A 17795-nucleotide genomic window follows, 5' to 3' on the forward strand; every position below is an offset into this window, starting at 1 on the left:
TGATAAACAAAATGTATAAGGAAATGGCACGCCGACCCATCATCCCTCTCATCTTAAAGATTTTATGATTTCACAGATGAGTGCGTTCACACACCAACCTACCAAGTACCCCAGTGCTGTATGTCAGTGACGAGTGGCACGACAGATAGTGTAATGTCTGACGGATGCAGGATGAGAAATTATGCTACTATCATCTGGAGTGACTGCAGCTAAGATGTATGGCTCATATTTGGTGAATGGCAGCAGGGCAAACATGAACGATTATAGCTAGTTTTGCACCCCTCAGCCCCCTTTCATACACACGTACGCACGCACACACATTCAATACTGTGTGAACGCATAGACCGAAGAAATGTTCTCATATCTTTGTCTTTATGCTATGTTTCTGTATAAAGCATATATATGACAGTTCAATTGAACTCAATTCAGATGAATGCTTGGTTCTTCATGCAGTATTTCCTCACAGAACACTTGGAAATGACTTAACCCTATAGGCCCCCAAGAACTGTGAACGTAAGCTTCTGTTGACAGTGCAACGAAAACACTCTTTAGTAGAAAGATACAGAGGAATTGTGGTAGGGGAAACTGTAATGAGTAATGTTAGTATCTTGTGGCAGTAAGTGTCTTATTTCTCTGTTTCTCCTCACTCTTCATGTCTATCTCTCTCTGTATGTCTATATCTGTTCTCTAGCAGACGTATCATACCTATCTTTCTCTTCTTTCTACCAGACATGTACAGGCTAGAGCTGGCTGGTGGACTGGGAGCCATCCTGCTGCTACTGGGCTTCTTCACGGCCATCTACAAGTGCTACAACGTGGAGATCATGCTCTGCTACCGGAGGCACTTTGGGAGTGACGAGACAGAGGACGGTGAGTGTGTGTCACCTGGGGCTGGGCTGGGTGTGTCCTACACGGCCAGTTCTGGGCCTATAGCCCACCCAGTGAGAGTCTCAGAGCAGGGAAAAGGTCAGTCACAGCTCTCAGCGCCCCCGGAGACTGTAACAGAAGCAGTATTCTCACCGTATTAAGGATTCATGCAAGAAAAAAAGTATGTGTTTGAAATTCATGAGAACTAGAGCTGATGTTCTGACCCTTATTTTAGCGACACAGAATTAGTTACCATTCTGGCCACTTATCCCTTAGTTGTCTGTATCCACACTTCTTTGTTTTAGGATTTAAGTTTCACATTTCTATGACATGGTTGTCACTTTCTAGGATAGATCCCCTTGCTATACATTCACAATAGAGACATACAGTATTTTTGTTGTTAAACAACTATGTTATGTCATACTCATATTCATCTAGAATTCTCATTTGGTAACAGAAAACTGTCTCTTTGTCTTCGTCTTTTCACCCACAGACAACAAGGAGTATGATGCATATTTGTCCTACACCAAAGTGGAGCTGGATTCGATGGACAGGGGCTCCAGTGAAGAGGAGCAGTTTGCTCTGGAGATCCTCCCAGATGTTCTGGAGAAACACTACGGATACAAGCTCTTCATCCCCGACCGGGACCTCATCCCCAGCAATCACAGCAGTGAGTGATCCCTCCCTCCCATCCCCCCCCCCCCCCCCCCCCATGGGAGGGCTTCTCTCTGTGATCTAGGTCTCCATCCATCTCGCTCTCTCCCTCCCTCCCTCCCTCCCTCCCTCCATCCATCCATCCATCCATCCATCCATCCATCCCTCTCTTCATCTCCCCAGCTCTGTCCCTCATGGGAAGGCTTCCCCCCACTGCCCAGAATTCGTTTGACTGTCAAGAAGAATCAAGACAGACGCACATCTTAATCTCCTTTGCCATGGCTGTATTTGTTCTGTCATCGCCAATATATATAAGGGTGGTGTGTGTTGTGGTGTGCTTTGAGGGCCTGCATATACAGTGGGGAGAACAAGTATTTGATACACTGCCGATTTTGCAGGTTTTCCTACTTACAAAGCATGTAGAGGTCTGTAATTTTTATCATAGGTACACTTCAACTGTGAGAGACGTAATCTAAAACAAAAATCCAGAAAATCACATTGTATGATTTTTAAGTAATTAATTTGCATTTTATTGCATGACATAAGTATTTGATACATCAGAAAAGCAGAACTTAATATTTGGTACAGAAACCTTTGTTTGCAATTACAGAGATCATACGTTTCCTGTAGGTCTTGACCAGGTTTGCACACTGCAGCAGGGATTTTGGCCCACTCCTCCATACAGACCTTCTCCAGATCCTTCAGGTTTCGGGGCTGTCGCTGGGCAATATGGACTTTCAGCTCCCTCCAAAGATTTTCTATTGGGTTTAGGTCTGGAGACTGGCTAGGCCACTCCAGGACCTTGAGATGCTTCTTACGGAGCCACTCCTTAGTTGCCCTGGCTGTGTGTTTCAGGTCGTTGTCATGCTGGAAGACCCAGCCACGACCCATCTTCAATGCTCTTACTGAGGGAAGGAGGTTGTTGGCCAAGATCTCGCGATACATGGCCCCATCCATCCTCCCCTCAATACGGTGCAGTCGTCCTGTCCCCTTTGCAGAAAAGCATCCCCAAAGAATGATGTTTCCACCTCCATGCTTCACGGTTGGGATGGTGTTCTTGGGGTTGTACTCATCCTTCTTCTTCCTCCAAACACGGCGAGTGGAGTTTAGACCAAAAAGCTCTATTTTTGTCTCATCAGACCACATGACCTTCTCCCGTTCCTCCTCTGGATCATCCAGATGGTCATTGGCAAACTTCAGACGGGCCTGGACATGCGCTGGCTTGAGCAGGGGGACCTTTCGTGCGCTGCAGGATTTTAATCCATGACGGCGTAGTGTGTTACTAATGGTTTTCTTTGAGACTGTGGTCCCAGCTCTCTTCAGGTCATTGACCAGGTCCTGCCGTGTAGTTCTGGGATGATCCCTCACCTTCCTCATGATCATTGATGCCCCACGAGGTGAGATCTTGCATGGAGCCCCAGACCGAGGTTGATTGACCGTCATCTTGAACTTCTTCCATTTTCTAATAATTGCGCCAACAGTTGTTGCCTTCTCACCAAGCTGCTTGCCTATTGTCCTGTAGCCCATCCCAGCCTTGTGCAGGTCTACAATTTTATCCCTGATGTCCTTACACAGCTCTCTGGTCTTGGCCATTGTGGAGAGGTTGGAGTCTGTTTGATTGAGTGTGTGGACAGGTGTCTTTTATACAGGTAACGAGTTCAAACAGGTGCAATTAATACAGGTAATGAGTGGAGAACAGGAGGGCTTCTTAAAGAAAAACTAACAGGTCTGTGAGAGCCGGAATTCTTACTGGTTGGTAGGTGATCAAATACTTATGTCATGCAATAAAATGCAAATTAATTACTTAAAAATCATACAATGTGATTTTCTGGATTTTTGTTTTAGATTCCGTCTCTCACAGTTGAAGTGTACCTATGATAAAAATTACAGACCTCTACATGCTTTGTACGTATGAAAACCTGCATAATCAGCAGTGTATCAAATACTTGTTCTCCCCACTGTATTGTGTTATCTGTCAATGCTGGATCTCCCATCTCCACAAGGCAGCTACTGTACCGTTTATTGGTGTTGGCATCTTACTTGGGAGTGTAATTGGTGTCAAATAGTTACATATATGGTAAAAGCAGAGGGGAAATGAAATTCAGCAACTGTATGTGTGGTTTACCAGTGCATTACATAAGCTTGATGTACAGTGCGTTCGGAAAGTATTCAGACACCTTTACTTTTTCCACATTTTGTTACGTTACAGCCTTATTCTAACATTTATTAAATCGTTTTTTTCCCTCATCAATCTACACACAATACCCATAATGACAAAGCAAAAACAGGTTGCACTTTATGTCAATTCATCTTGTTATACAGTTTTACACACAGCCAAAGGTGCATGCACACAAGCACACACACACACACACACACACACACACATACACACATACAATCACATAGGTCCTACACACACACCCCTCCACCTATGGCATTTTGGCCCATACAAAAAAATAAAAATTATGCTCCCTCCTTGCACTCCAAATATTTTGCAAACTAATGTCCATTCCTTGCATAATTTAACATGCAGTGAATCCAAAATAAATCAAAAACTCCTTAGGCTGGTCAAAGCCATGCTTACATAACTAAACTGCTTTCTAAGTGTGTTTGCTTGCCGACAAGCCATGGGGCTCAGTAGGGTGTATTGATAGTGCTGCATAGGTGATGAATTATAGAGAAGTGTTCAGTTCCCTGAGAGGCAGGCTGCCATCATTAGTACCAACGCATTTACAGATCAGGCCAACACGACCAAACGCCTAATTTGTTCAGAAAGAGAGGGAGAGAGAGAGAGAAGAGAGAGAGAGAGAGAGAGAGAGAGAGAGAGAGAGAGCGAGAGAGACTATTACTATTTGTATTAATTGATTTATATAATCATCAGCATATGAAAAACAGGGCGAGAAAAATGAAAAAAATAGCACTCTAACTCAGTCCCGCCCATACAAATTGTACTATTTATGCACTGCAAATTGACCGTGAGATTGCAATGTGTTGTTGCTCTTCCATCATTAATTTTGTTAGGAACTGGCAAGAGATGAAAGGAAGAGCATTTCAAATCCACCAACATTGCAAGGTTAACATATTTATGCATATTTAATTGCCAATTAAACATCTGTATGTTTATTAAATTAATATCAATATATGTTAATGTAACATTGTAAAGATATTAATCTATCTGACCATATTTGAAGTCTCTCAGTATAGTGCCTCTGTATTCGCAGTCAGAAATAGGCAACATTAATTGATTCCCCACGATCCTACATGCATTTCCTGTCTGGAGTCTGGACATTACCCCCAATACACATTTATGGTTGAATCTATTAGGGATATGTCCATGGAAAAACACAGCATTATCTCAATATCCATACTAGACGAGACTTGGGGCCATGCAGGAAAAACAACACATAGCAAAGGGTTGAGCTGCTACCCCCGCTAAGTGTATCCTTAATCGTGCACTTAACATTGGCCTCATTATTTCTCCACTACATTGCTAAAGTTTCATACACAAGTAAGGAAAAAGGATCTCATTTGTGAGGCTTGCTTTGGTGCTCGCTGTGCTCAGAGTACTATTTTCAGTCTGCCGCTAATACCTCCATATTGAAAAGGTCTGACACGCTATCTTTCATCATAAGCCAGAAAAAAAGGTTGATAGACGGTCTCAAGCTCCTGTAGCTCTGGTGCCGCCGCCACAAATGTGTGTGGCGGATTACTTTGAACAAAGTCCCCCACACAGCACATTCTTCAGCTGAGGTTGCTGCCTCTTAATATGTGTGAGGGGATATCCCATTCACCTATAAAAAGTATTTCTAACTGAATAGCCTAATACAAGACAATCTTGTATATGTCATCTTTTCATGTTAAGCCACACCGAATAAGCTGCATGGGTGTAAAGAATGATCATTCAAATGTAAATTGGCTCTGAGTAACATTTAGTTGGAATTCATCAGACTTAACTCACTCTTTAGACTAGATAATGCAATTGTGTGCTGCCTGAGGGGAAGTGTTTTATTTTTGTTATAGCCTTCTAAATTATATTCAGGGAGTTTATTCTTAAATACCTGCTCTATTAACCACAGTAAAGGAAGTTAGAGATCTGGGCCTGTGTCCACCAAGCGTTTCAGAGTAGGAGTGCTGATCTAGGATCCGTTTTGCCATTTAGATCATAATGAATAAGATTACATAGACAGATCCTAGATCAGCACTCTTCCTCTGAGTTGCTTAGTCGGGCCCAACACTAATGAGATGATATTTTACATTTACATTTTAGTCATTTAGCAGACGCTCTTATCCAGAGCGACTTACAGTTAGTGAATACATATCTTTTTTATACTGGCCCCCCGTGGGAATCGAACCCACAACCCTGGCGTTGCAAACGCCATGCTCTATCAACTGAGCTACATCCCTGCCAGCCATTCCCTCCCCTACCCTGGACGACGCTGGGCCAATTGTGCGCCGCCCATGAGTCTCCCGGTCGCGGCTGGCTGCGACAGAGCCTGGATTCGAACCAGGATCTCTAGTGGCACAGTTAGCACTGCGATGCAGTGCCTTAGACCACTGCGCCACTCAGTGCGCCACTCCTTACTTGTGATATATCAAGGGTTTAAGCCTACTGTTTAGGCCTTTTTATATTTACTTTCAATGTTTATTTCTTGTGATCTCTGTTATAATGCTATCTAATATGATTAAGCCTTCTGTTGACTTTCAGGCTAATCGTCTTAATTATAGGAATGGACATTTGTAGTAGGAGATGGAGGTGGGGCACATGTTGTGTGGTGGCACTGGTGCCTGGGGTGATGTTGGGTGTCAGGGAAGGAAGATGTGTGGTTGTGGAGCAGTGTGTGTGTAGCAGTGGGGTGGGCAGTTGAGGTAGAGGAGGGCCGATGTGTGATGTGACACGTGCAGGTGTAAAAGACAGGGCCCCTGCAGGGGAAGGCAGGACACTGGACCATTACCCAGCCGGAGCCAACCATCCGCTAAGAGCTAATATGGCATTTAACTCTTTAAATCGCTCTCTCTCTCTCTCTCTCTCTCTCTCTCTCTCTCTCTCTTTCTCTGTCTCTCTCTCTCACCCTTCAACTTCCTGTTTTCTATGACTCATAGACACCCTCTATTTACCAGTGTACATTTTTTGCCTGCTTTTCAACAGGCTAATTACATTACATTGCTCACCCACAGGTTTAGGATTAAGACGTCAGGGTAGTGAGAAGGCTATATTGACTAAAGGTGGTGTGTTTTTAAAGTGTGGTGTTGTCCTGATGCTGTCTGTTTGGTTGTATAGTGGGAGTAGTTATAGGGGGTGTAATGTGACATAGATCAAAGTGTTGGTTGCTGCTGTGTTTTGTAATGTCTCGGGGTGTTGTTTTAGGCCTGCAGCTTCATACTGCTGTTATCTCAATTCTAAATGGACAAATTTAAATGTTTTGTTACATGCTACTCTTTGACATGTTCTCTCTCTCTTTCCCTTTCTCTGTGTCATTCTGTCTTTCTCCCTCCCTCTCTCTCTCTCTCTCTCACTCTCTGTATCTCTGTATCTCTCTCTCTCTCTCTCTCTCTCTCTCTCTCTCTCTCTCTCTCTCTCTCTCTCTCTCTCTCTCTCTCTCTCTCTCTCTCTCTCTCTCTCTCTCTCTCTCTCTCTCTCTCTCTCTCTCTCTCTCTCTCTCTCTCTCTCTCTCTCTCTCTCTCTCTCTCTCTCTCTCTCTCTCTCTCTCTCTCTCTCTCTCTCTCTCTCTCTCTCTCTCTCTCTCTCTCTCTCTCTCTCTCTCTCTCTCTCTCTGTCTCTCCCTCTCCCTATCTCTCTTTGTATCTCTCTCTCTCTTCTCCAGTCTACATCGAGGACCTGGCACGGAGTGTGGAGCAAAGCAGGCGTCTGATCATCGTGTTGACTCCTGAGTTTGTGGCCAAGCGTGGCTGGAGCATCTTCCAGCTGGAGACACGGCTCCACAGCATGCTGGTGACCGGGGAGATCAAGGTCATTATGATCGAGTGTGCTGACCTCAAGAGCGTCATCAACTACCAGGAGGTGGAGGCCCTGAAGAACACCATCAAAGTGCTCACCATCATCAAGTGGAGGGGCCCTAAGAGCAACGAGCTCAAGTCCAAGTTTTGGAAGCAGGTGATATACGAGATGCCGGTAAAGAGGAAGGAGATGCTGTCTCGCCGGCAGGTGCTAGACTCCGGAGAGCAGGGCCTGTTCGGCGACCTGCAGACGGTCTCCACCATTGCCATGACAACCACATCTGCCTCGCTGGCACCCGCCCACCATGCCGAGATCCCAGACTTTAACCAGGCCGGCCACCCCCAGATGAGACACTACTGCACCCGTAGTTACGAGTATAAGATGCCCGGCTCCCCCGTGCAGATAGCCACCTTGAGTAACCGTCACATGTACTGCAATATCCCCATGACGCTGCTCAACGGACAGGTGACTCAGAACAACACGATGGGAAAGAGCAAGCAGGAGATCCACTTGAACAGCACTTTCGTCCCTCTATCTGGAAGGGAACTCACAAGTGATATCTGGTAGACTGATATACAGCAACCGGCTTGATGGCACCATTTTTATTTATTTATTTTAGCTTTTTTTTATCTGCATGAAGACTCATTTAGACAAAACACTGATTTAAAAAAAGACTGAACCCAATCATTTCTCACAGACTACATTCATTGGCAGTTAAATATTATAATTTTTTTGTTCAGCCATAAAATATAAAAGGGAAAAAAGGAGTTGCTCCAGTCATCATTTTCTTACTTGAAACATTTCTCCTTTTCGGAGATGGGTAATAAATATAAAAACCTTGTTTTTAATGTTCAAGGTATTGTTATTATGTACAGTTTTCATATCTTCTATAGAAATTCATGATGATTCCTTTGAGATGTTAATGGTGTATGAGTATGTGAGTGAATCCACATTCAATGATTCTGACCTGGAATACTTAATGCGAAAGAGGGACATTTCTCATTGTGGCACAATTCTGTAAAGACCGACTGAACACATTCTCTGTGAGCTTTAAAAATGTTACAGTATATTTAAGCAAATCAATAATGTTTGAAGGTATTGTCATTGTTTGAGGCCAATTAAATATAAATATTTGAAATGTTTGATACAATATTTGTTTGAGTTGTATTCTGTGACTAGTTGCTGTCTCTTGATTTCTTCCTGTTACTTTGCAAATTTTATTTGGTAAAAACAAGAAGCCCTCATCAACTTTTTTTTCCACTTCTCTGCTGAAATCCTCCCCTGCTTCACATGCCTTCTTTCCTCCCTGTCGGCCATATTGTTTTCAGATTACTATTGAGTTGTCTCCTTGAGGATGACCTGCTCTCTAAAGGTTACAGATGGACTCAGTGTGGTGCTTTGGGAACCGATGGTAGTTTTGACTGAATGTATTGTAGAAATGGAAGGGAACTGGAATCACCCAAGAAATATTTGCATTTGTATCTATTTTATTTATTTATTTTACAAAATGAATCTTCCTCTTCTCAGCAGAAGTTGCTTTGCTGCTTCTATCCTGGCTCCACCCTAGAGAATTCATTCTATTTGTCTGCTTTGCTTTTTAATATAGCACCCTCTATCTGTCTCATTGAGTTATAGCCGAAATACCAAGATTGTAAAAAAAAAAAAATGACTTAGACTTGGTCTGAGCTTGGTGACCTTCAAGAGCAAACTAAAATACTAACCGCAGGAGGTCAAAGAGATTTCAACCATCAGTCAGAATCATTGCTGAACTGCCCACAGATGTGTTCTCTAACATCAGTTATAAATTATACATTTATTTAATGCCTTTTTGTCTGTTTGCAAGCTGATGGATTTTGATAGTGATTCCATGCCATGAATAGCCAGGGCATCAATGTGCATATGATGAAATCAAATAAATACTTTTATGGGACCCTTGCAAATGGCTGTATATTAAATCATGTTGAAATCACACAGGTTGTTTACTGCTTGATTTATTCTATAGGCACTTCGTTTGGTTTTGATTGTCATGTAATGCTGTCACTTTACCTAAGTGGAGTAATAATATTCATCTATGTGGTGGAGTACAATATGTCATGCTTTCAATGGTCATAAATGTCAGCTACTATTGCAACAGGAGCTTTAGTCTTTCCAAATCGCAAAAACTGAAATACTGTATGTTTGTTAGGCAGCCCTCTATTACCTATGGAAGCCCATTCCCGGCACTTTTTAAAATTTTTATGTCGATACAATCTAAAAATGTCGAGATACTATGTAAACATTTTGAGACACTAACTCAGAATTTCAAGATACTGACTTGAAATTCGAGATAGTGAAACATACAGTTGAAGTCAGAAGTTTACATACACTTAGGTTGGAGTCATTAAAACTCGTTTTTCAACCACTCCACAAATTTCTTGTTAACAAACTAGATTTTTGGCAAGTCGGCACAAGTAATTTTTCCAACAATTGTTTACAGACAAATTATTTCACTTATAATTCACTGTATCACAATTCCAGTGGGTCAGAAGTTTACATACACTAAGTTGACTGTGCCTTTAAACAGGTTGGAAAATTCCAGAAAATGATTTCATGGCTTCAGAAGCTTCTGATAGGCTAATTGACATCATTTGAGTCAATTGGAGGTGTACCTGTGGATGTATTTCAAGGCCTACCTTCAAACTCAGTGCCTCTTTGCTTGACATCATTGGAAAATCAAAAGAAATCAGCCAAGACCTCAGAAAATAAATTGTAGACCTCCACAAGTCTGGTTCATCCTTGGGAGCAATTTCCAAATGCCTGAAGGTACCACGTTCATCTGTAGAAACAATAGTATGCAAGTATAAACACCATGGGACCACGCAGCCGTCATACCGCTCAGGAAGGAGACTTGTTCTGTCTCCTAGAGATGAACGTAATTTGGTGCGAATCAATCCCAGAACAACAGCAAATGACCTTGTGAAGATGCTGGAGGAAACAGGTACAAAAGTATCTATATCCACAGTAAAACGAGTCCTATATCGACATAAACTGAAAGGCCGCTCAGCGAGGAAGAAGCCACTGCTCCAAAACCGCCATAAAAAAGCCAGACTACGGTTTGCAACTGCACATGGGAAATGTCCTCTGGTCTGATGAAACAAAAATAGAACTGTTTGGCCATAATGACCATCGTTATGTTTGGAGGAAAAAGGGGAAGGCTTGCAAGCCAAAGAACACCATCCCAACCGTGAAGCATGGGGGTGGCAGTATCATGCTGTGGGGGTGCTTTGCTGCAGGAGGGACTGGTGCACTTCACAAAATAGATGGCAGAAAGTTAAAGCTTGGTCGCAAATGGGTCTTCCAAATGGACAATTACCCCAAGCATACTTCCAAAGTTGTGGCAAAATGGCTTAAGGACAACAAAGTCAAGGTATTGGAGTGGCCATCACAAATCCCTGACCACAATCCTACAGAAGATTTGTGGGCAGAACTGAAAAAGCGTGTGCGAGCAAGGAGGCCTACAATCCTGACTCAGTTACACCAGCTCTGTCAGGAGGAATGGGTCAAAATTCACCCAACTTATTGTGGGAAGCTTGTGGAAGGCTACCCGAAACGTTTGACCCAAGTTAAACAATTTAAAGGCAATGCTACCAAATACTAATTGAGTGTATGTAAACTTCTGACCCACTGGGAATGTGATGAAAGAAATAAAAGCTGAAATAAATCATTCTCTCTACAATTATTCTGACATTTCACATTCTTAAAATAAAGTGGTGATCCTAACTGACCTAAGACAGGGAATTTTTACTAGGATTAAATGTCAGGAATTGTGAAAAACTGAGTTTAAATGTATTTGGCTAAGGTGTATGTAAACTTCCGACTTTAACTGTACATATAGGATATGTTTCTTCATTTGTAGCATTATGTGGCGATTTCCATCTATTCATGTTGCAGAGATCAGCACGGCAAACGTGTGGCGAGCTGGCATATGCCCCAACACTTTTGATTCGGTTTAATAAAAAATATTGACACAAAAGCATTGAAAATAGGGACAAAGTACTGTTGTTTAGACTGATTTGCCTCGTAATTTGTCAACTAGTGCACAATTAATCTGTGCTTCAGTCTGTAGCCTACTGAGAAAAACCACAACTGCAGGTTGCCTAGAGAAGCCTATGCACTCTGATCCCCTCTGGCCAGGTGAAACGAAGCAGTAACGTAATGTATTTATAGCCTAAGCTATGTACTTATAGCCTAAAATAGGCCTATTTATTTGTGTTAAGAGAAAATGTGAATGTGATCAAACTTGGTTTATATTCAAACTTCGGGTGGCTAGGCTACCTATACCTTTTCATTGACTGAAATTAATCAATCAACACAATAGTGATGACATACTGTGTGAGTAACTTTTTAATTACAGACGCAAAGGCCAACACAATGCAACCCTGCATACAGCAAACTCAGCCCTCTTAGTTCTATTGTCCAATCGCAGTTGTTGTCTTTTTTTTTTTAAACCATATGACCTGATTAGAAAACATCTGGTCCCATCATAGCCCATATAAAACCGTTTTACAGCTGATTTATTACTCATTCCCTCCAACTAGAGTCCGGAGTTTTACCTGGTTAGGTTAGCCCAGTGGTTCTCAAACTTTCTCTCTTCGGAGACCCCCAGAATTTTCACTAGTTCACATGATTCACCTAATTCTAGTGACTGACGTAACTAGACATTTCGATTTGTATCTAGACATTTTTAGATAGTATCTAAAAATGTTGACTTACAGTACCAGTCAAAAGTTTGGACACACCTACTCATTCAAGGGTTTTTCTTTATTTTTACTATTTTCTACATTGTAGAATAATAGTGAAGACCAAAACTATGAAATAACACATATGGAGTAACCCAACATTTTTTAAACAAATTCTTCAAAGTAGCCACCCTTTGCCTTGATGACAGCTTTGCACACTCTTGACATTCTCTCAACCAGCTTCACCTGGAATGCTTTTCCAACAGTTTTGAAGGAGTTCCCACATATGCTGAGCACTTGTTGGGTCCAACTCATCCCAAACCATCTCATTTGGGTTGAGGTCAGGTGATAGTGGAGGTCAGGTCATCTGATGCAGCACTCCATAATTTTCCTTCTTGATTAAAGAGCCCTTACACAGCCTGGAGGTGTGTTGGGTCATTGTCCTTTTGAAAAACAAATGATAGTCCCACTAAGTGCAAACCAGATGGGATGGCGTATCGCTGCAGAATGCTGTGGTAGCCATGCTGGTTAAGTGAGCCTTGAATTCTAAATAAATCACAGACAGTGTCACCAGCAAAGCACCCCCACACCATCACACCTCCTCCATGCTTCACGGTGGGAACCACACATGCAGAGATCATTTTAAATGTTTTACATTTAAGTCAATTAGCAGACGCTCTTATCCAGAGCGACTTACAAATTGGTGCATTCAACTTAGGATAGCCAGTGGGACAACCACCCTTTTTTTGGGGGGGGGGTAGAAGGATTACTGTTATACTATTCCAGGTATTCCTTAAAGAGGTAGGGTTTCAAGTGTCTCCGGAAGGTGGTCAGTGACTCCGCTGTCCTGGCGTCGTGGGGGAGCTTGTTCCACCATTGGGGTGCCAGAGCAGCGAATAGCTTTGACTGGGCTGAGCGGGAACTGTGCTTCCGTAGAGGTAGTGGGGCTAGCAGGCCAGAGGTGGATGAACGTAGGGCCCTCGTTTGGGTGTAGGGTCTGATCAGAGCCTGAAGGTAAGGAGGTGCTGTTCCCCTCACAGCTCCGTAGGCAAGCACCATGGTTTTGTAGTAGATGCGTTCACCTATTCTGCGTCTCACAAAGACACAGCGTTTGGAACCAAAAATCTCAAATTTGGACTCATCAGACCAAAGGACAGATTTCCACCGGTCTAATGTCCATTGCTCATGTTTCTTGGCCCAAGTAAGTCTCTTCTTCTTATTGGTGTCCTTTAGTAGTGGTTTCTTTGCAGCAATTTGACCATGAAGGCCTGATTCACGCAGTCTCCTCTGAACAGTTGATGTTGAGAAGTGTCTGTTACTTGAACTCTGTGAAGCATTTATTTGGGCTGCAATTTCTGAGGCTGGTAACTCTAATGAACTTATCCTCTGCAGCAGAGGTAACTCTGGGTCTTCCTTTCCTGTGGCGGTCCTCATGAGAGCCAGTTTCATCATAGCGCTTGATGGTTTTTGTGACTGCACTTGAAGAAACGTTCAAAGTTCTTGACATTTTCCGAATTGACTGACCTTCATGTCTTAAAGTAATGATGGACTATCGTTTCTTTGCTTATTTGAGCTGTTCTTTCCATAATATGGACTTGGTCTTTTACCAAATATGTCTATCTTCTGTATACCCCCCTACCTTGTCACAACACAACTGATTAGATCAAATGCATTAAGATGGAAAGAAATTCCACAAATTAACTTTTAACAAGGCACACCTGTTAATTGAAATGCATTCCAGGTGACTACCTCGTGAAGCTGGTTGAGAGAATACCAAGAGTGTGCAAAGTTGTTATCAAGGCAAAGGGTGGCTACTTTGAAGAAGCTCAAATATAAAATATATTTTGATTTGTTTAACCATTTTTTGGTTACTACATGATTCCATATGTGTTATTTCAAAGTTTTGAAATGTTGATATATTATCTATTAGTATGAGAGAAAAAAAATGTATGCACTCACAAACTGTAAGTCGCTCTGGATAAGAGTGTCTGCTAAATGACTAAAATGTAAAATCTATAAATTTTGACTGACGTATCTAGACATTTGGACTTAGTATCTCAAAATGTTTAGATAGTATCTAAACATTTTGACTTAGTATGTTGAGATATTATCTAGAAATGTTGACTTACGTATCTCATAATTTCTATTTAGTATTTTGACATTTTGAGATAGTGTCATGAAATTTTGACTTACATATCTAAAAATGTCAACTTAGTATCTAGAAATATTTTGATAGTATGAGGATAACACAGTGCCACCGACGCGGCCCGCTACCAAGGACTGTGGGCTCTCGTTCTCCGTGGCCGACGTGAGTAAGACATTTAAGCGTGTTAACCCTCGCTAGGCTGCCGGCCCAGACGGCATCCCTAGCTGTGTCCTCAGAGCATGTGCAGACCAGTTGGCTGGAGTGTTTACGAAAATATTCAATCTCTCCCTATCCCAGTCTGCTGTCCCCACTTGCTTCAAGATGTCAACCATTGTTCCTGTACCCAAGAAAGAAAAGGTAACTGAACTAAATGACTATCGCCAAGTAGCACTCACTTCTGTCATCATGAAGTGCTTTGAGAGGCTTGTTAAGGATCATATCACCTCTACCTTACCTGACACCCTAGACCCACTTCAATTTGCTTAACGCCCCAATAGATCCACAGACTATGCAAACCCCATCGCACTGCACACTGCCCTATCTCATCTGGACAAGAGGAATACCTATGTAAGAATGCTGTTCATTGACTACAGCTCAGCCTTCAACACCATAGTAACCTCCAAGCTCGGGGCCCTGGGTCTGAACCCTGTCCTGTGCAACTGGGCCCTGGTCTTCCCGACGGGCCGCCCCCAGGTGGTGAAGGTAGGAAACAACACCTCCACTTCGCTGATCCTCAACACAGGGGCCCCACAAGGGTGCGTGCTCAGCCCCCTCCTGTACTCCCTGTTCACCCATGACTGCGTGGCCACGCACGCCTCCAACTCAATCATCAAGTTTGCAGATGACACAACAGTAGTAGGCCTGATTACCAACAATGACGAGACAGCCTACAAGGAGGAGGTGAGGGCCCCAGGAAAATAACCTCTCCCTCAACGTCAACAAAACGAAGGAGCTGATCGTGGACTTCAGGAAACAGCAGAAGGAGCACGCCTCTACCCACATCGACAGGACCGCAGTGGAGAAGGAGGAAAGCTTCAAGTTCCTTGGCGTACACATTACTGATGATCTGAAATGGTCCACCCACACAGACAGTGTGGTGAAGAACGTGCAACAGCGCCTCTTCAACCTCAGGAGGCTGGAGAAATTTGGTATCACCACCTGGTACGGCAACTGCATTGCCCCCAACCGCAGGGCTCTCCAGAGGGTGGTGCGGTCTGCCCAACGCATCACCGGGGGCACACTGCCTGCCCTCCAGGACACCTAAAGCACCCGATTTCACAGGAAGGCCAAAAAGATAATCAAGGACAACAACCACCCGAGTGGCCTATTCACTCCGCTACCATCCAGAAGGCGAGGTCAGTACAGGTGCATCAAAGCTGAGACAGAGAGACTGAAAAGCAGCTTCTATCTCAAGGCCATCAGACTGTTAAATAGCCATCACTATCCCATCACTATCCGGCAACCACCCAGTTACTCAACCCTGCACCTTAGAGGCTGCTGCCCCATATACATAGACATGGAATCACTGGTCACTTTAATTATGGAACACTAGTCACTTTAATAATGTTTACATACTGTATACTCATTTCATATATATACTGTATTCTATTCTACTGTATTTTAGTCAATGCCACTCCGACATTGCTCGTCCTAATATTTATATATTTCTTAATTCCATTATTTTACTTTTAGATGTGTGTATTGTTGTGAATTGTTAAATACTACTGCACTGTTGGAGCTAGGAACACAAGCATTTCACTACACCAGCAATAACATCTGCTAAATATGTGTATGTGACCAATACAATTTTATTTGATATATATATATATTATGTGTGTGTATGTGTGCGTGCACGCGTGTGTTTTTCAACCCAAATTTACTTTCATTAATGAATTGAAAATAATCTGTAGTCCGACTACAAAGTGCATAATATCCACTTCATGGAAATTTTTACTCTGGTATGGAGTGGTTTGCTGTGTGTTGGATTCAATGTATTGGACTATAGAGAAAGGATGTTAAAGTAAAAATATGCTGGCATTGTGTCATTTTGAAGAAATCATCAGTGTGCATGTCAAATGTGTGTGGGCTGGATTGAAGACTTTTATAGTTTCCTACGAGGCAGGTAAGTTCTTGAGGAGATTATAAGAAATATGGAGAAAGAGAAGGTGCAAAATCCAGATAGTGGCAACAATTTCAGAGTTTACTTCATATAAGAGTTACAGTTCATATAAGGAAATCAGTCAGTTGAAATAAATTCATTAGGCCCCAATTATGGATTTCATATGACTGAGAATACAGATATGCATCTGCTGGTCACAGATACCTTAAAAAAAAGGTAGGAGCGTGCATCAGAAAACCAGTCAGTATCTGGTGTGACAACCAATTGCCTCATGCAGCACGACACATCTCCTTCGCATAGTTAATCAGGCTGTTGATTGTGGCATGTGGAATGTTGTTCCACTCCTCTTCAATGGCTGAGCGAAGTTGCACCTGTATTCAATGTTGACAGTGCATGTTAGAGCAAAAACCAAGTCATGAGGTCGAAGGAATTGTCCGTAGAGCTCCGAGACAGGATTGTGTCGAGGCACAGATCTGCAGCATTGAAGGTCCCCAAGAACACAGTGGCCTCCATCATTCTTAAATGGAAGAAGTTTGGAACCACCAAGACTATTCCTAGAGCTGGCCGCCCGGCCAAACTGAGCAATCGGGGGAGAAGGGCCTTGGTCAGGGAGGTGACCAAGAACCCGATGGTCACTCTGACTGAGCTCTAGAGTTCCTCTGTGGAGATGGGAGAACCTTCCAGAAGGACAACCATCTCTGCAGCACCCAACCAATCAGGCCTTTATGATAGAGTGGCCAGACGGAAGCCACTCCTCAGTAAAAGGCACATGACAGCCCGCTTGGAGTTTGCCAAAACGCAACTTAAGACTCTCAGACCATGAGAAACAAGATTCTCTGGTCTGATGAAACCAATATTGAACTCTTTGGCCTGAATGCCAAGCGTCACTTCTGGAGAAAACCTGGCACCATCCCTACGGTGAAGCATGGTGGTGGCAGCATCATGCTGTGGAGATGTTTTTCAGTGGCAGGGACTGGAAGACTAGTCAGGATCGAGGCAAAGATGAACTAAGCTCATGATGCATTTATAAATTATAGCCTATTTTTCTTCTATAGTATCATTCATTCCAAAATATGGATGTAGCAACTGCAGATTGGCCCTTTAAGTGAGAGAAGAAGCTCTAATCCTAAACACCTAGTCCATCAAGGATAATTTGACAAAGTCTGATGTAAAGGTCAGTAATTTCATACAGATCATCAGACATTATAAGGTTGTGTTCTGCCATGACTTCAACACAAAGGTGAAACACATCCCCATCACAAGGGTAGTCTTTAAAAGCACAGTCATCCTGACAAATATCAGCTTCCCTAGGGTCCACAGGTTGTAAGTAGTTCT

General features: G+C 42.8%; 1 protein-coding gene across 1 annotated transcript in view; it reads left to right on the forward strand.

The window, feature by feature from the left end:
• LOC311107952 (X-linked interleukin-1 receptor accessory protein-like 2) overlaps positions 1–8044 on the forward strand; it is a gene marked incomplete at both ends in the record, with an annotated part of 286318 nt that extends 278274 nt beyond the window's left edge. Inside the window, 3 exons of the mRNA XM_084150578.1 lie at positions 730–870; positions 1361–1537; positions 7344–8044. Coding sequence (XP_084006704.1) covers positions 730–870; positions 1361–1537; positions 7344–8044 — 1019 coding nt within the window. The remainder of the gene's footprint in view (positions 1–729; positions 871–1360; positions 1538–7343) is intronic.
• Positions 8045–17795: the final 9751 nt, after the last annotated feature.

This window comes from Coregonus lavaretus, assembly GCF_964263955.1.
Source record: "Coregonus lavaretus genome assembly, chromosome: 32".
Classification (NCBI taxonomy): Eukaryota; Metazoa; Chordata; class Actinopteri; order Salmoniformes; family Salmonidae; genus Coregonus; species Coregonus lavaretus.